This window comes from Vombatus ursinus, unplaced genomic scaffold (assembly GCF_900497805.2).
Source record: "Vombatus ursinus unplaced genomic scaffold, bare-nosed wombat genome assembly UNPS02009918.1, whole genome shotgun sequence".
NCBI classification, from domain to species: domain Eukaryota; kingdom Metazoa; phylum Chordata; class Mammalia; order Diprotodontia; family Vombatidae; genus Vombatus; species Vombatus ursinus.
Genome location: NW_020949696.1, coordinates 7,085,954 through 7,105,776, shown reverse-complemented (window position 1 = coordinate 7,105,776; position 19,823 = coordinate 7,085,954). Strand labels below are relative to the sequence as shown.

Sequence of the window (19,823 nt, the reverse complement as noted above, 5' to 3'; positions counted from 1 at the left end):
GGGACAAGCATTACTGACCTTGTCAGAATGGGATAGGGAATCTGTCAACACAGCAGCTTGCAGAGCACGGCTTGGAGTCAATACCAGCTGAATCCAACCACCTAAATCCTCTACATCTTACTTTCTGAGCAGTGATCAATCACTAGCATTCAGAATGAGGACCACCACTCTCAGCTGCCAAATTGAGATTCGTGAGATGCCTGCCCTCCTGCACTGAAGTCCTCCTCGGCTGCCTCTGGAGGACACAAAACTGACCCTGGCTTATCAAAAACTGGGCCAATGGAGGACATCCTTAGCAAATGCTCTCAAGTCTGAAAAGTCTCTGTGCCAACCGTCCAGGGAGCATCTAAGCACATGAGGACAAGCTCAACCATGGAGGCAGGCCCTTATACCAAAAACAGTTTGGGAGGTTCTTGCTTCAGGTACTCCTGAGGACTATCTACTAAGGGGTGGAGGGGTCCTTGAAGGCAGTAACACTGACTAGATGAGACTAAGGACCTAAAGATGATTTGAGAGCATTTACAGAGCTCTTCACTAAGGGGCTGACATATAGAGGGAACATTTCTGCCCTAGCACATCCTTTCCACAAGTGGGACCTGTCCCCCTCACCCCCTTCCCCCAACCAAATGATCTTTTTCCTCTGATCTCAAAGTACTTGAATTCCTCTTATTCTAGCTAGCATTGAAGTGTATAACCCCCTAAAAGACCACAAGGGCCTTCAGAACCAGGCCTGTGTCTCATTTACTAAACTATCTCCCTCAGAGCAGAAAGCAGGGCCCAGAACAAGGTAAATGCTTAACCAATCGGTATAAATTATCTCTCAGTTGGCCAGAAAATCCAGTTAGTCAGAGCCAGCCATGAGGCCTTACTTCTGTCTCTCACAAACATCCTACCCATGAAGACACTCAGCTGTGTGGTAAGAGGGACCATGTGAACAAAGACAGGGATGGCTGATGATGTTCAAGGACAACCAGCTGGCCCCCACTTCCTCTCATCTTCTGTATTCCTCAACAACAGAAATTGAGGGCTCCCAAGGAGTTCCAGGCCAGGCCCCCACCCCATCCTCCTGTGATGAGGCCTAAAACTCAGAGCGCTGGGAGAGTGCGGAGCCTTGCCCCGGCTCACACTTTGCTCCCGGGGGCTCACGCCAAGGATACGACTCCGTCAAAGTTTTCTCCACACCAGTCGAGAATCTGCCTGATCCTGGTCCGGTGCTGTCCCCCTGCCTGGCTCTCCCCGATCAGGGCAGAGTAAGTGGCAAACAGGACTCCTTCCGAGGTAGTTGTGTCACCATACTTTATCTAGGGAGGAGAAAGTCACGAGAGCGTAAAGAGGAATATTTATCTCAGCTCAATCTTTTGTCTATCCTGCCCAAGCTGATGCCCCTGGGGCCTCCAGAGGAGTCTGTGAGCAAGCTTGCCTTCCACGACGTGAACCTCTAAGGTAAAGGAAATCAACCTGGACGTTCATTTTGCCTTAGGAACATTTCATTAGGCAGCACAATGAGTGTTGCTCCCATTTTCCGGTGAGGATAATGAGCTCTAGAAAGGGGAAATCACTCTCCCCAATTCACACAGCTACCAAGTGATGGAACGGCGAGGAGAACCTCTCACTGTCTCCAATGCTCTATGAACTCTGCCAGGCTCTCTTTAGTTAAAAGAGAAAGAGAGAAGGAAGGAAAGAAAGGGAGGATTATAGTGGCAGTGGTACAGAAAACCACATATTAATATTATTTATGTTCTATTAGATTTTTATTGTATTATCCTGTATTTTTATTTATTTGCTAAATATTTCCCAATTACATTTTAATCTTCATGTCATGCTCGTGAGTGTTGCAGGTTTCATGAGCTATGTGTCTGATACCTCTGCTCCAGAAAATACTAGACTTGCCCATTACAATGGCATTTGTAAAATTCAGACAAGCCCACGGCCCTGTACTGCATGTCCAAATCCAGCCTCAGCCAATTATTAGCTGTGTGACCCAAAGCAAACCACTTAACCTCTCTCAGGCTCGGTCTCTTCATCTATAAAATCAGGACGATAATAGCACTTACTTTATATGACTGCTGTGACTCTCAAATGAGATTATATATGTAAATGTTTTGCAAACCTTATGTTGCTACATATGTTAGCAATAACAACAATGATAATAGAATGGAAAATGGCTTTAACTATCTTACCTCTGCTTGGCCACTTCCATGTACCTCTGACCCCAAAAGGTTATTGGATCCCTTTCAGGTTTAGAAAAGTTAGATGACTTACCAAGGTCAGTGGCCTGATTATTTTCTACTTTCATAAATATAATTCCCCTCTTACTGGGCTAATTAAAAGAAACAGGAAAAAATAATACAGGTGCTTTTCAATTTTTTTTTTTTTTTTAAAGAAATGAAATCCTATCCCCTACAGGGCATGTCTCAAAGAATTTCCACTATGCCAAGCAGTTCAACAAAAGGCTGCCTGTTGACTGATGAAATTCCTCGTTATCTGAAATGACCAAATATTTTGATAAGAGAACACATGACTTCACACACGCGCACACACACCCCCATGTGAACCCCCGCTGTCCTACTCGTTTCTCTCGTCTTAATCTTTGTCTGGGGGGAGCTTCTGGGGAATGTCAGAAGCAGACACCATGGGCTGTTTTTTAAGACCCTATGGAGGAACATGGGCACAGAAATCCAAGGCCCCTTGCTTCCCTAGGGTAAGGCACCCTTTGTTTTAAATGACCTTCTCCATCCATCAAGGTTTGCTTTGGCTCATCCAAAAATAAACAGGCATTCCAGGAATATGCGTACAACGACAGGAGAGGATGTGGTCCAGAGTGTGCTGGCCCCAGCCCTACTTGGCACACGAGAGGAGACAGAGTAGTCTAATACAGAGAGACAGAGTAAATGAGGAACTAAAGGGACCAGCCCACATTAGTTGTTGGAGAACAGCCCCCTCTACAATACACTCCACAAACCCGTTCAGGAAAGAGGTCACTACTGGGGGGATGTTTGGGACAGCAGCAAAAGCAATCAATCTGTTGTCATAGGCCTGGCTCTACCACTTACTATACGTGTAACCTTGAGCAAACCACTTTATTCTTCGGGGTCTCGGTTTTCTCATCTGTAAAATGAGGAGGTCAGACTCCATAAGGGAATTCCCAAGACCCCTTCCAGCTCTCCGTCTGTTATCTGATGATCCTCTGACCTCCCAGGGCCGCCCATTCCACTTGCTCCGGGATTGTTCTAATCGCTAGGAAGATTTTCCTTATATCCAGTGTAAACCTGCCTCCTCAAAACTCCCCCATGACTTCCAGTTTTGGCCCCTGCCACCATCAACAGTTCGACATCTTACCTCCACTGGTGTAGAGATAATGTCATATATATCATATACACGGAGGGAGAGAGAGCAGGTGTGTGGAGGCATGCACACGCACACACTCACCCCGAGCTATCTACGAAGTCTTCCTCAGGCTCAGAGCTAATGAGTACCTGGCCACGATGGCTACAGATACAGAGCTGGGTCTACACATGCCTACTTCCTTCTCCAACCTGGGGAATTCATGACTTCTGTACTAATTGCAACATATAAATAGCCACATATGTACGGACGTGTTATTACCTCCATATAGGTTGAGGTTTATATGGAGACAATAATACAAACTGACTTTCTTCGTGTCAGATTTCTCTTTTGGGGTCTGTCCCCAGGGGAGAGTCCAGCCCTCAGGAGTCGGCTCACAATGTCTGCGACACAGGCAAAGGCTGCTGTTCTTAACATGTGCATGTTAAGAGTGGAAGGGACAGAGCTGGCAACTACCTGGTCAATTTATGTTGGACTTAAAGATGATCAGTCCTAGAATTGAGACCTCCTGACCCCAACCCATCTGACTAGGGTGCCCTGTTGGTCATCTGTCCTGATAAGGAGACAAAGGAAATGCCCAAAAGGATGCTGGCTGGTTACTGGCAGAGCCCTCCCCAGTTACTGGGAGGAGACGCTGAGAGAAGAGGACAGTGTAGCTTATTCCCCTTTTGTCCCAAAGGAGAAAATGAACCATGGCACTAGAGAACTGGAGGAGGGCAAGACTGGAAGCTCCCTCCAAAGTCTCTCTGTGGGCCAACCTCCTCCTACAGAGAGGCCTGGGGTGTTCTTACCTTGTTTAAAGCGTGCACTGGAATGTGAGGTGCATTGATGTCCTTAAGATCTCGCTCGGCATCGTACTTGAGGTCATTAGAGACGCTGAACCTGCAGATGCCAAAGCAGCAGGGTTACCGTCCCCCTAACGGCTCTCTCCTTTCCTGGTCAACCCTTCCTCCTTGACATAAGATGGAATGGGGAGGGAGAGAGGGAAGAGGAGGAGGAGGAGAGGTAGATGATGACGAGGCGTCAACCAAACCTCACTGCTGGGAAAACAAGAGGCCCCCGCACAGAATGACCACTAACCAAAGTGCAAGTGGATGGTTACAGCTTGGGGGGGGGGGGGGGGCGTTGCCATTCATTGACTGAGGAAGGAGGAATACTAACCACAGGGATTTTTTCCTGCCCTTCAGGAAGTTCTCAAAGATAATCCCGGCCACTGTCCTGCCCTTCCCAACACCGGCACCATCTCCAATGAGGAACCCGGCTCGCTGTCCACTGGGTAACACGACTTCATGTTGCTGCCAATCACGAGAAGAGTTAGCACCTGACAGCATCCTATGACTGGGCTGAGTATTGGCATCACCCCTCCCTGGCACAGCGACCTGGGAAGGGCCTGGTGAGATCCAAAGGACGCGGGGGTGTGAGGGAGGATGAGGATGAGGAGGACGATGACCGTGCCCCTCTACTTTTACTGCTGCTTCCCAAGAGATAAAAAGTAAACCAAAGACACCAGCAGAAAACTTAGACTGGTCACCTCTCTAAAATGTCGGCAAGAGGGAAGAGGACAAGTTTTGGGTATTCCCACCTGGTTTCAGTCCAAACCAAGCCTTCAAGCTTCTGATTGTGACACTTGGTCATCTTCAAGCACAGGTGTGTGTGTACACACACACACACACATACACACATACACACACGCATGCGCACATATATCACCTTCCCACTTCACCGTCCTTGCATCAGAAAAACAAATTTTGGCTTGAAATTTTGAAAACTTTCTAACAAAGAAACAGGGTACACAGCAACTTCCCCATCACTGGATATGTTTAAGAAGAGAAGCTGAACAATTGTCTTATTGGGAATGCTGTAGAAGGGTCACCATCATGCAGGTGACTAGTCTCTCCCAACTCAGAGATTCTACAAGCCCATCATACTCACTTCTGGTGCTAAAAACTGGCAAATGCCAAGGAAGCAGCAGAGAGGTTTTCCCATCCCCCCACGGCACAAGGGCATACTCATACCTGGCAGGCGTATGTGATGGCTTCTAACTGTAGTGCTGACAAGGACCCACTGTCGGCCGCTAAGGTGGGCAAGGAGAGGGTGTAAGTGATGTCGGGTGGAGGGACGCTGGAGAGAGTACTCGTTTCGACCACACGGTCTGGGTGATGTTTTCCAATTTTAGCTGGAAGGAACACACCATGGTCAAAAGAAAAGATGAGCCTTTTCTGCTAAAAGGTCCATGCTGCCCCATGGCCCTTCCTTTCCCCCTCAACCAGGTGGTTCCAACTCCTTCCCGACTCCAGGAAAGGAGAAAGAGGATAAGGGATCCAGAGCCAGAGGATGGGGCTGTCAAATGCAGGCTCGGCTACTTAATATTTATGTGACTGTGGGCAAGATGTGTCATTTTGCTGGGCCTCAGTTTACCTCTCTGTAACATGAAGAGACTGAATTAGATTATAGCTTCCTTCCTTAAGTCTTGTAACCCTCTGAAAGTGACAAACACCCTAGGTTGGTGATTCAAAATAAACTAAGTCTAGAAACGTTACTGCCATGGTTTTAGGGTCTTTCTAGATTCTTGAGTTGCTCAAAGTTTTCAGACTAGGGCCCCCCTTCAAGGTGCAGGAAGAGGGAGGTGGGGGACACTGGAGACATGAGGAGGAGTATAAATTTAGTCATGTGGGCCTCAACATCTATGGTCTAGACCATCAATGAACAAGCTTTTCTGAGGCTCCTACGTGCTCCCTTGGGTGCTGGACGCAGAGGACGCCGCGAAACTGGGAAAAGAGCCCTGGCTTTGGTATCAGACCTCGATCTGAGGGTCTGGGATAGGGGAACAAATGCTGGTTCTGCCACTCAAGAGCAAGTCACATCACTATTCCAAGCCCCAATTTCCTCTACTATACAGTGGGTTGATCTCACAGCTATGAGATGAACATTGAGGGAGATAATGCTTTGTGCACATATAAAGTGCTTTGTGAATCGGAAATCACACTTATTGGCTAACACAGCTCAGGCCCGGGCCTCTAGGAACTTCCTCAAACGCTCCGTATCAGACTTGTGGCCTCCCTGGCTTCCTCTGCTTTCGTTTTGGACGTCTGCTGCATTTCTTTATCTGTATATGCACTGCTCTCCAACCTCCCCCCTCCCCTGGCAGAATGTAAGCAGACTGAGGGCAGGGCTGGTTTCACATATATTTTCCCATACACATGGCTTAGCAGAAGGTCTGGCACAAAGAAGATGATTGGTGGAAGTTTGCTGAACTGAACTGAGGTGTAGGGAACCCGCTGAGCTCACAGCAGAGAAAATGGAGACCAAAGGACAAGACAAGGGTCAGCCGTAGCTGCTCACATTTGGATGGGATGTAATCAGCGTAGGTTTCTGCATGGCCCAGCTCTTCTGCCTCCTCTTCATCACCCTCATCATCGTCCTCCGGCTGAGTCTGTGACTGGAAGAAAAGAAAACCTCGAGGATAGCAAAATGGAACGGCCACAGGACAAGAAGGCAGTGAGTGTGGGGTGGTACATAGACTTTCTGGACTGTGTGGCTCTAGGCAGTCACAACCCTATCACCTGTAAAAATGAGTGGGTGGTATCAGTTAATCTCTAAAGTCCCTCCCAGTTCTGACATCCTGTGTTCTAAGGGCCCTCCCAGCTCTGACATCCTGTGCCCTAAGGGCCCTCCCAGCTCTGACATCCTGTGTTCTAAGGGCCCTCCCAGCTCTGACATCCTGTGTTCTAAGGCCCTCCCAGCCCTGACAACCTGTGTTCTAAGGCCCTCCCAGCCCTGACCTTCTCTGTTCTAAGGGCCCTCCCAGCTCTGACATCCCGTGTTCGAAGGGCCCTCCCAGCTCTGACGTCCTGGGTTCCAAGGGCCCTCCCAGCTCTGACATCCTTTGTGTTAAGGGCCCTCCTAGCCCTGACATTCTGGGTTTGATTTTTTTTTTTTTTTTGCTCCTTTAATTGAAAGAGTACTTTACTATCATTAGAAGGGGGAGTTCCAGACTTCAACTTAATACAAATCAGCAGCTTTCAACTACATTAGATTTCCACACTAAACAGAAACAGCTGAGAGGGCACAGTAGGTAGTTTTGGCTACAATAGTTAAACTCAGTGGCTTTCCAATGCAATTGTAAAAACTATCTATCATAAGATATTCAATTAGTTATCTCAGAGACTGATACTCAGAGTTCATTATCTGTTACTGTTTGTTGGATTTTCTGAAATGCCCATTAGCTTCCATGGGGCAATATCTTTCAGATACTTTACGCTTTTAGAAAAGAGTTTGCCTAGAGAGCAGCAAAAAAGAACTGGTAAAATACTCAGATATAGAACCACCAACCCAGCATAGAGGCCATATTTTTTTTAATGAAGGAATATTTGAATTACTAAAATAAAAATAAAAAATCAGTGGCTCCCATTAGGTAAAGCCTACTGGGTAAAATTCAGATTTGTTAGCCTGGCATTCAAGACCTTCTGCAAAATGGTTTGACTCTACTTTTTCAGCATTATCTCCTACTATGACATATCACATGATTTACAATTTTACTATAGATAGGTCCTCACACTTGGATAACTCACTGTCCCTCCAACATGGCTTGTACTTCTGCTCATAGTCTTTCCTTTGCGTAGAATAGCTGCCCTTTGTTTCTCTGACTTTTGAAGTTCTACCCATCTTTTACTTATTTTTAATTAATTTATTTTGATTTATCAATTATCACTTCCATATGCTTTTGAGTTTAAGATTTTTCTCCCCCTCCCTCCTAACCATCCTCCCCAAGATGGTGCACAATCTGATATAGGCTATACATATACATTCCTATTAAACATATTTTCACATTAGTGATGTTGTAAGTAAGCATTCTCTGTTCTAAGGGCCCTCCTAGCCCTGACATTCTCTGTTCTAAGGGCCTTCCTAGCCCTGACATTCTCTATGCTAAGGTCTCTCCCAGCTCTGAAATTCCAGGCTAACTATTCATAACCATTCCCATTTCTAATATATTTCTACCTATGACATTCCACGTTCTAAGGGCCCTCTCAGCTCTGACATTCTGAGACTTTTATTAAATTCCACTAGATTATCCAACACAAGTGGGGCAATCAGAAGAATAATTCACATCAGTCTAGTACACTACCTGGATGCACTTCTGTAGCAGCGGAGGGATGAGGCAAAAACTCTCTGCTTGAATCTTAATGAATCACAGTGGGCTGTCTCCCAATAAAAGAGATAACTGAAAGTTGTCTGAACCATAACTGCCACCCAGGATATTATAATCTCTCAGAACCGGACTTTCCAAAATGAAGTGTGCTCTAAGGAAGTGGAACTGGTAAGGGAGTGTCTGTATAGGGAGTTTTCCAGGGTGTGTACCCACACCCCTCTTTAAAAAAAAAACTATGCTGGCATAATACCCTGGGGCCTGGGGTAGGGGGACAGGAAGGAAGGTGCAGCTCACCTGGTAGCTCACAAGCAGTGGGGTGTTTGAGATAGCAGCAACTGAGTCGTCCAAACCTGGAAACTGTCCTGCAGATGTGAACAGCTGGAAGAGAGCAGAAAATGAGAAATTTAAACAAGAGGTGCTTTGGAATCACCCATGTTTCAATACCTCTTATCTAATGGCAACCCAACAGCCAAGGGCTGTGAGGGGAGCGTGGGGCTGGGGCCGGGCTTGGGATACAGTATGCCAGGGCCTTTGGGCAACAGTCTGACCTACTGGCATCTCTGGAGAGTTCCTGAGGTTAAGGAGGCTAGTCGGCTTGCCCCCTTTCTAAGAGTTATCTGGTTTACTTTGTGAGAAGCGGAGGAGGAGCTGTTGTATCACTCACATACTCCTATTTTAGCAAAAGTGCAAAGCAATTTACTATTATAAGGTTGCAGAGAAGGTACAGAGGAAGCCTCTGACATCTCCACTCCACTGTACCTTTGCATTAACTGCTTGTTTAGTCTCCAACATATCACTTAAGTTTGCTGGGCCTCAGCAAGGCTTCTTTCTCTATAGGAAAGGAGGGATGGACCAGATAACCAAAAAGGGCCCTCCCAGCTCTGACATTCTGTGTCTGTCCTCCAACCCATCACTTTGGGTATTCCAGATTCTGTGCTGAAAGGCTCCCTCCAGGTTAGAGAATCATAGGGTTTACAAACAGAAGGGGATCTGAAAGATTATCCCTTCATTGTACAGAAGAGGAAACTGAGGCCGAGAGAAAAGAAGTGACTTGTCCAAGATCACACAGAGAGTAAACAACAAAGTCAGTATTTGAATCCAGGTCCTTGGATGCCAAATACAGTCCTTTTGTTCCTTTTTTATTATGGATGTAAACATCAACACACATGGACATTTCAACTACATAAAGGAAAGAGGATTATGGTATATGAAACTGTGAACATCTATGAGGCAGAGTTTTTAAAAATACATACCTTAAATTTAAAAATCTACCCCTCTTTTCCCCTCTACACAGCTGCCTCAGCCTTCTAAAGTCCCTTGAAGTTTGACAGGAGGTCAGTTTGGGTCTTTTCGCCATACCAAGTCCATATCCCTGCTACACTCTGGCTGCTCCTGACACTCGCATTCAAAGGGGTTCTCTTGACAAAAGGGAAGAGCAGATGTCCTTGGGCAGGAAAACTAGGATCCAAGGTACATGGGTGAAACCCAGCTCCAGGCTGCTAGGGAGGGGGCAGTCACACTAGTAACAGTCATCCACAGTGATTAAGAGGCAAGGCCAGAGGACATTTTGTCTGTGGGTGTGCTGTGACTGGGGCTGCCTGGGCTCCACCCAGTGCTTGGCTCCCCAAAGGTTCCCATTTCAGGAAGGCTCAAAGGTGCCAGAGACCTTTTCTCCCAACCACCCTATGAGGCAGGTAGCATAATCCAAGTGTCTTTACTCTCATTTTACAGGTGAGGAAACCAAGGCTCAAAGCAATCAATCAATCCACAAGCAGGGCTGCTATGTGTTAGTGACTGGAATAGGGGCTGGGGAGATAAAGACAACAGAGGCAAACACCTGCCACTCTCAAAGAATTTCCATTGTATCGGGAGAAATGTGTACAATATATACATATCCGAATGTACAAAATAGAGATGGAATAAACACAGAAGAAATCCAAGTGAGTAAAGGATGAGACAGTCTGAGAGAGGGCACTGGCAGTCAGAGAGATGGGGAAAGGCTTTGGGTAGATGGAAGCGAGGGATGTCACGAGGCCGAGGGGAGGAGAGAGGGCAGTCCAGGCCTGGCAGCAGCTGGAGACAAAAGAGGGAATGTTCTGTGTAAGGAATCAAGAGGAGGTCAATCTAGCTAGATTGTTGGGTGTGGAAAGAGGAACGATGTACAATGAGACTGGAAAGAATGGTGAGGGCCAGGCTGGAAAAGGCTTGAAAGGGGTTTCTACTTGATCCTAGAGACAATGGGGTAGTGGAGTTTACTAAGAAGACGGACACGGTCAGATCTATGCTTAGAAGGAGAGGAAAAGGTCCCACCTTGTTATCAGAAACTTGAACAGAGAGGGCACAGAATGATGCCAAGGGGTTTGGATAGGAAGAGAAAGGAAGGAGGAGTTTGAGGAGAAGAGCCACCATGTTTTAGTGACGTGTGTCTATCAGTTGAGGTCCTCAGAGGGAAGAGTGCAGGGACAAACAGGTGGGAGGCTTGGGAAGAGAAGACAAGGCTTAAAACAACCTCTGTGGGGAGCAGGATGAAAATCAATTAGGGAGGAATAAAAGGACTGCTTCGCTGCAGTGAAGGCCAGAGAACTTTGAAGAACATTAATTGGTAGTGTCCCTAGTCAGCCCAGTTGCATGCTTTCCTCCAGCTTTGTATAGCACTTGTCTGAATAGGAGTAGAAGAGGTGGGTGATGAGAATAATCCGGGTGTGGGCTGGACAAAGGACGAGGCTGTAAGGTCTTCAAGCGTGGAGTTGAACTAGTTAAGCATCCAGACTGGGAAAGGGATAAGTGAATTTGCTGTTGAATCATTTCAGTCGTGTCGAATTCATGGTGATCCCATTTGGGGTTTTCTTGGCAAAGATACTGGAGTGGTTTGCCATTTCCTTCTCCAGCTCATTTGACAGATGAAGAACTGAGGCAAACAAAGTTAATTGCCCAAGGTCACACAGTGAGTGTCTGAGGCTGAATTTGAACTCAGGTCTTCCTGACTCCAAGCCCAGCACTCTATTCACTGCACCACCTAGGTGCCTGGAAGTGAATTCAGAGGATGGGGCAATAGTTTGAGATAGTACTGAGGGGCTGAGAGACTGGACACCATGAGGAGGGAAAAGAAGAGGCATAAGGAATGACAGAATGATGAGGTTAGGGTCACAGAGAGGAATTTTGGAGTGTGTGATTAGGGAAATGGGACCTTGGTGAGGAAAGGTGAGATTCGGGATGCAACCATCCCAGTGTAGCGCTGAGGTGGGCTGAAGAAGAAAGACACGGGATTCGAGGCAAACAGTGGAGTGATTTTCCCCAAGCTCCCACAAATGATATGTATCAGAGCTGGGAGCTGAGCCTCCCCTGGTTCCCAGTCCAGGCTGTTTCTCACTAGGAAAGATAATCACCTCCTTAGGGAAAGGGCCTCCACGACCAAGTCTCTTTCCCTCTGACTCAGGTTCAGGAGGACAGCATTCCTTACTGGCTTCTCAGTGCTGCCAGTTGTTAAGAAACCTGTGCGTTCTGAATGAACCAGCCTCCCTGCTTCGGGTGGACCATGGAGCAAGGACAGAGCACCCATCTGAGCCTCTGCTCACGGCAGATTCCAAACCACATCACCTAACTTCAAATACAGTGATCTTTCAACTTCACTCAAAGCTAAAAATATCCCCAAGAAACAGGAGCAAGAGGGGAGAGAGGGCCATTTGGAACATCTCCTTTCCTTACTGGGGAAGTCAGAGTAGAGTTTCCGACGCATCATCGAGCTCTTAGAGGGGAGATGAGGACAAGGTCCATGTCACATCCAATAAGTAGCAAGGAGTCCAGCCTCTTCAGACAAAGGCAAAAGGGGAGGACAGGTGCTGGCTTGCCTACCCATGCTCCGCCGCATTCAATAAAGGCACAGAAGAAAGCTGGAATGTGTCTCTGAGCTGCAGATAGCATAAACTGATGTCCTTGGGCGACATCCCTATGCTCCTGTTAGCCACCAGTCTGATGTGACTATGTGCCAAGATTTGCTTCCCTTATCAAAAGAGGACCCTGTTAATGCTGATATCCAGGAAGAAGACTGAATAGATGAGAATTGATGGAACTGGGGTTTTCACAAAACAAACAAACAAAAATCAGACATAGGCTCATTTGAATCAGGCAAGGAAATCAGGTGATATGACTATTTGGGCTATCCAATTCACTTACAGAGTCCCAGAGTGGGATAGGACCTTAGAGAGGTCCAAAGCCCCACTTACTGTAGGAATATGTCTACAGCATCCCTGATAGGATCTACTTGAAGGGACCAGGGACCTGGAGCTTATTATCTCACAAAGCAGCACATTACACTTTTAGATGGAAAGCTATTTGAAAGTTCTTCCTCATATGGAGTGAATTAAGATTATAAAGCTCAGGAAAAAACTAAAGCTTTTAGGAACCCGGCAATGCTTTTCAGGTAAGGGCTTCAAAAGAGAGAGTCAAATTTGGAATGTAGACAGCTGGATAAGAAGATGGTGCTTGACAGTGAAATTGAGATTTCTGAATTCTGGCTTAAGACACAGTAATGACAAGCTTCTGGCCAGGGATGGAGTGTACCTAAAAATACTTCAATGGATCTATAATCTCATTAATATGGGTATTCCCTCTAACAAGGCAGGTCAGAACTAATTCAGGGTTGCTGATCTTATTGAGTACTTTCCATATCTCCTCTAAGTTTGCTACAGAGAGTCAACCAAAGGTACTGGAAACTTTGCTTGAATCTCCTGACAGTGTGAGGCTACCAAAAGCTATCCTTGAGTTATCCCTCGCTCATACTACATGACCAGCCCACCTTCTGTACTTATGTTTTTTTGATAACATTCTTTACTCTGATCCTTAATAATTTCTTATTTGCAATGTATGGCAAGTGTATTGCACCATGCCCACCAGGCACTTCCTGACTGCCCTTTGGACAATCCTCAATTTCAATTCTTTGGAGATTATAGTTGCAGTCGCACAACATCAGAAAAATATTGGTATTGAAAAGATGCAATTTTCTTTCAGGGAAAAACTTGAGATTATTAAAAAGCCTTTGCAATTAACCAAAGGCAATGTAACCCACTTTTCTACTCAATTCTGAGCCCAATTCACTGTCCATTTGCAGTGTCTGCATCTAATGTGTGTGTGTGTGTGTGGAAGACATGACTGTATTCTGCTGCAGTCTTGAAATTTCAATTTCAGCTTGATTTAAACTGAAAAAGGAGGACAAAGAAAATTACTGACAAATATCCACCATACTAGACTCCAGAGAAAGTTGCTACAATGTGAGGAGTAAAAGTCGAAATCTAGAAATTCAGAGAAAACATCAAGAAAGAAGCCTGCCTCCCACTCAAGAAAAAAAATCTCTGTGGCCTCAGATCCCCATACACAAATGTCCCAAATGAGGTTAACCAGCAAGATCAATTAAAGAAAGAGCTATAACTAAAAATGTTTTGTCCTGGGTCAAAAACATGCATGGAATGCCTGCAGTCCAGTTGTTGGGTGCTGTCATAAGGGGAGAAGGGCAGTCTGGCCCTGGGGATTGGAAAGGTGGGGAGGAGATGTATTGGACTATGGCAAAGGGACCCTAAGGGCAGCAAGGCACTACAGGCCAGTAAATGCCTCCCTCCTCACATTTTGGACCCTTAGGGCAAAATGTGTACTGTCTAGAGATCCTATAACAAACAGGAACGTAAATTTGCTCCCTTTGGTATCTCTGAGGTTTGAGGAGATGAAACCTATGAATGAAATCTAGTTCTGGAAGAGGGTATCTTATTCAAAAGAAGAAAGATAGTTTAAAAAGGGGGTAGGTGAGTGGTAATATAGGTAAAAGCATTCTACATATAGCACTCATGAAGTCATCCAGGACCCAGAGTGGGGAAGCATAGTGAAGAGTATTTGGGTGACCAAACTAAGCAGAAACAGAAGGGATATTCTCACGGAGGCTAACTTTATAAATCACTTAGATTGAGGGAGGAAACCAATGAGGACTTTGGGAAGCAGATATCAAGGCATGGCATTTGCTTTCATGATACAGAACAGTCAATGAGAAGAAGAGCTATTCCAGAGCTGATTCTCACCAAGAAAGTCTAACCTACTGGTGGCTCCAGTGAAGATGACTAGTCTGTCTTAGAATCTGGAAAAGAGAAAAGGAAAAGCCGAGTCGAGTATGACATGCATCCTAGATTCGGGGAAAGCTGATCTTAAGCATTCAGAGGAAGAATCAAGGGTATCGTGTGGGCTATAGTTTTACTGAATATGTCGGCCCAGGAAGGAGAGGAAACTCTTAGGAATGAAATTGTTATGTCACAAGGAGAAATAATTCTGATGAGGGGAAGAGAGAAGAATGCAAGACTGGTGTAAATAGGTCAATGGGGACATAGAGAAAACCCATGCAAGCAACTTAAGTTTAAAAAGACAAGAACGGAAGATGAAAGAAAGGGCCAGTAACAGATGAGGAATGCAAAAGCATCACAGAGCCTGGCAAGAACAGCACCAGAAACATTCAGGCTCAAAATAAGCTGAGATTAGTGAAAGAAAGTTAAAAGCTTAAAAAAAAAAAAAAGGTGGGGGGGGTTGAATGAATGAGTGAATAAAGCATTTATTAAGCACTTAGCACATCCAAAGCACCATGCTTAGTGCTGGAGATAGAGCTCACATTCTAATGCTAAGGAGAAAACCTGCTATTCAGTGCAGATAGGATGATAATAAAGGATGATGAGGGAAGGCAAAATTGCTCAATTCCAATTGCACTTCTGCTTTCTGTGTCAAGGACAATAATTGATAGACTGGAAAGGTCAGAACAGAAGTGGCTAATCATGGGCTGATCCTCGAGATCAGCAGAGAGATAACTGTTCTAAAGGAACCCAAGTCACCAGGTCCAGAGGAACAACATTCCTGGGGACTGAAAGAATTGGCAGATGTGACTGATGAGCTAGCCACCCGGGAAAGACCAGAGAGAACAGGCAAGACACCACAGGACTGGACCATGGCCAATGCTGCAGAAGCGCAGATGCAGACTTCAAGCAGGGACAAAGGCAGAGCTGTCCTCAAGTGGAACGTCTGGAGCCTTCCACATGGAGAGAGAAGGGCATCCAGCACCTTATGTGCCCCTTCTGATTCTGAGTTTTGAACCCGAGTCTCCTGGCTTCACATCAAGTACCCTTCGCATGATATTATGCTACTACTGACTTTTCTCAGAGCTTAACAAAGAACAAGTCTTTCCTCTTCCCTGGGAGAGTCTAATTTTGTTTTCTTCTTTAAGGAAAACATGCCCAGTTCTTTTAATGGACCCTTGTTTAGCCCTGCTCGAGAACCCTAACCACTGAGATGAGGCCATGCTCAGGCGTGATGCGGACCGTCCTGAAAGGCAGGGCTCAGGTCTGAACACGGTGCTGCAGGAGGGGGCCTGACACCGGTTAGTGGGGCTCTCACCACGTTTGTTGTGGGCACTGGCCTTGTCTATTCAGAGAGGAGGGTGGCCCATTCTACAGCCATCAATCCTATCAAAAGGCCAAAGAAATATGAGAAGTAAAGCATACATTCAAAATCTCTCTCCCTCTTAAAAAAAAGAAAACACAAAAAACAAAAAAAAAAAAACCCACCCATTACTGGAAGACTGAGTCATAATTACCAGAGCAGCTTACTGGAGAAAATAACAACTTGCGGGTACTTTCTGTTTGTTTGTTTTAAATGCTATTATATCTGACCATAAGGTTAAAGTGCCTGGTCCACTGGGCCCTCATGTTAAATCAAGTGGCTCAGAGCAGAATGATTTCTACAGACTGATTCCTTTTGGAATCCCTGGCTCCCTTTAAGCACCATCCCACATACAAGGCCTCTTGACTCTCGCTCCTTCCCCTGTCTACCCACCCTTAGCTATTAGTGCCCTCTCAGCTGCAACCAAATTTATTTGCATTTCCATTGTACGTATTTTGTATTTACTTATTGTTATGAATGATTTTGTGCCTCAGGAGAGTGTACATTCCTGGAGGAGAAGCCCTATTTCATGGTGGTCTCTGCATTCCAGGGCCTAGCACAGTGCCTGACAGACAGTAGACACTCAATTAACGCTTGTTCTTAGGATAAAGGTTGAGTTGGGAGGGACCTCAGAAGGCATCTAGTCCAGCATTCTCATTTTATGGATGTGGAAAACCTTGGGGGCAGGAGTGGGGGTGGGGAATTTGCCCAAGGTCACACAATGTATTATTATACCCATTTTAGAGACAGGGAAACAGACTTACAGAAGGTAAGGAACTTGCCTGTGGTCATACAAATTCTGTCAGGTCAGAACTTAGGTCTTCTGATTCCAAACTACAAAGTTAGCATGTCAGAGGTACAACACTTGAACTCAGGTCTCCTCCAAGTTGAAGGCTTTCCTGACATGTCATGGTTTCTTCTGAGGGGTGGGCATTGCTCATCTCTGGCCATGCTTAAGAAAGCCAGACAATAATAATATGACAAAAAAGGAAAATATTGAATGTGGGAAACCGGGACACTACTGTACAGTTGTGAACTGATCCAACCATTTTAGAGAGCAATCTGGAACTATGCCCAAAGGGCTATGAAACTGCATGCTCTTTGACTGAGCAATAGCACTGCTAGGTCTATATCCCAAAGAGATCCAAAAAAAGGGGAAAGGACCTATTTGTATAAAAATATTCACAGCAGTTCCCTTTGTGGTGGCTAAGAATTGGAAATCAAAGGGATGCCTATCAGTTGGGGAATGGCTAGACAAGCTGTGGTATATGATTGTAATGGAATATTATTGTGCTATAAGAAATGACAAGCAGGATGATTTCAGAAAAATCTGGAAAGACTTACATCAACTGATGCATAGTGAAGTGAACAGAACCAGAACACTATACATAGTAACAACAACACTGTTAGATGAAAAATTGTAAATGAATTAGCTACTCTCAGCAATACAATGATCCAAGACAGTCCCAAAGGACTAATGATAAAGCATACTATCTGCCTCCACAAAAAGAACTAACATTGAATGATTGAATAAAGCATGCTATTTTTCACTTTCTTTCATTTTTTCTCTTTTATTCCAGTCTTCTTGTACAATATGACTAGTATGGAAATGTTTTTCATAATTGTACATGTATAACCTATATCTGATTGTTTACCATCTCAGGGAGGGGAGAGGAGGGAGGGAGGGATGGAATTTGGAACTCAAAACTTGAAATAAAAATGTTTAAAAATTGGAAGGGAAAAAAGAAAAACAGTCAATCTCACCAGAGCCAACTTCAAATCTCCACATTTTCTAGGCTCCATAGGAAAAGCTGAGTAGGTTTGACAAAAACCACACATGTATTTGCAAAGACATAAGAGAGTCCTCAAAATAAGTAGCTTAATTCCCTTTGAGAAGTCCTAATGTAGAAAGTGAATAGCACAAAGTTACCCATTTGAAGAGAGAAGAGGGGATAAGTATGGAGCAAGTCTCTATATAACAGCAAGAAGCAATCAAGTTCTAGCTCTCATGTGACCTTGGACAAGCCATTTCCTTTTCTCTGGCCTCAGTTTCCTCATCTGTCTAACGAGGGGGTAGAATCAGATGATCTCAAAAGGTCCCTTCTAACTCTTATGAGGTATGAACTTCTAAGCCACTTTGTTACAAAGAGACATGACCAAAATAATTATGTTCCATGCAGGGGAAAAGTAGGAAAGGAATTTTAATCAAGGAATAAATTTTGAAAAGGGTCATCTAACTGCACAGCTGTGGAGTGCACAGTTTTTTCAATGAGTTCCAAATTTACCCAACTGTACTACCACCCATCCCACATTTCTATTTTGTTCACAAAAAAAATTGTCAATGATTTTGACAGATGCCTTGCTGAAATTCAGCCATGCTAGATCTTTTATTATCTCATTCTCATAATCTACCAGTCTAACAGTCCAGTAATTGTCAAAAAAGAAAATCAGGCTTGTCTTGTCTTATTTTAAGTGAACCCTTGCTAGCTCTCAGTGCTCGCTTCTGTGCTTTCTAAACACTATTCACCATTAATAACTGACCTCTTCTTGGTTTTGTGATGGAGTGTTCACATCCCAGAGAGTCTGGTTGAGGTTTTCAGCAGGCTGGAAATCTGTAGAGTCAGCAATATCCGAGAGGGAACCGACAGGAGAAGAGAAAAGGGAAGGGTCATCGAGGTATGAGGAATCCTGAAAAAAGAAGATGGTCTGGCATCAAAGAAGATCTGATAATTTGCATTCCAAATATGTGTGCTTATATTTAATATCACCTATGTAATGAGCACCAGGAAGCCCAGACCATCCTGACTGCTGTGGGGAACCCAGCTCCTGCCCTCTAGGAATGTGAACTATAGACGAGGGGAGAAGACAAATATAAAGAAGGTATGGCAGCTACAGATCTCTTTTTGGGGCAGGGCAGGGGGAGTAGACAGAGATTGAACTTTTGGGTATAGGGATCTCTCAATGAGGAAACTTAGTCTATCAATGCAGATTTGTGCTCTGCAACTTCCAGGCTTAGAGAGCTGCCTAGGGCAACGCGAAGCTAAGAGACTTGTGCAGGGTCACTCAGCCAGAACAAATCAGAGGTGGAACATGAATTCAGGCTTTCTGGACTATGAGGCCCAATGTCTCTCCACTGTGCGGTGACGTCACAGAGGTGACAGATCAGTGCTGAGGGAGACAAAGGAAGGGGGAGGTTAGTCATGGAAGGCTTCTGGGGGAGATGAATCTGGAGCTGAGCCCCACAGAAACTGATAGACAGATTCATGGAGTAGAGGGAAAGGGAATTATACAGCAGAAGCAAAGACGTGGGAAGGATAATAACCAACCCACAAGCCTTTATTAGTGTGTCAGGCCATTTTCATGGCATGTTAACGACTGACAGATCATTTTCTCCACAACAATCCTGCAAGGCAGGCAGGCAGGCAGGGTAATATTACCCTCGTTTCAGAAGAGCAAACTGAAATTCAGAATTATTAAATGGCTTGTAAGTTTACACAGCTAGGAAAGTGCCAGGCCTGGGAACTGAACCCAAGCTTCTGGACTTGAAGACCATGGCTCTTCCCACTACATGAGATGATGATAGCATGTGTGTAAGGCATTTAAGGTTTGCAAAGTGCTTTACAAATTTTATCTCCTTTGATCTTTGCCTATTACGTGCTAGATATCCAGGGAGGCAGTGGGGATGCAAAGACAAAAATGGAACCATCTCTGGCCCCGAGGACTTTCTAGTCCAGTAGTAAGAGGCAGTATTTAGGCAGCACTTTAAGGCGCTTTACAAATATCTTCTTTGATCTTCACAACCCCCATGGGAGGTAGGTGCCATTATTATTCCCTTTTTATAGATGAGGCAACTGAGGCAGAAAGAAGT

General features: G+C 45.2%; 1 protein-coding gene across 5 annotated transcripts in view; it reads right to left on the bottom strand.

Annotated features, from left to right (window-relative positions):
* SBNO2 (strawberry notch homolog 2) overlaps positions 1-19,823 on the bottom strand; it is a 225,367-nt gene that overhangs the window by 40,161 nt on the left and 165,383 nt on the right. For 3 of the 5 annotated variants that reach the window (XM_027853161.1, XM_027853163.1, XM_027853164.1), the window contains 7 exons: positions 18,497-18,643; positions 8,789-8,872; positions 6,688-6,784; positions 5,361-5,521; positions 4,507-4,640; positions 4,137-4,227; positions 1,158-1,301 (listed from right to left, as the gene is read on the bottom strand). In XM_027853161.1, the coding sequence (XP_027708962.1) occupies positions 1,158-1,301; positions 4,137-4,227; positions 4,507-4,640; positions 5,361-5,521; positions 6,688-6,784; positions 8,789-8,872; positions 18,497-18,643 (858 nt within the window). The remainder of the gene's footprint in view (positions 1-1,157; positions 1,302-4,136; positions 4,228-4,506; positions 4,641-5,360; positions 5,522-6,687; positions 6,785-8,788; positions 8,873-18,496; positions 18,644-19,823) is intronic. The other 2 variants (XM_027853162.1, XM_027853165.1) reach the window with 1 other exon arrangement.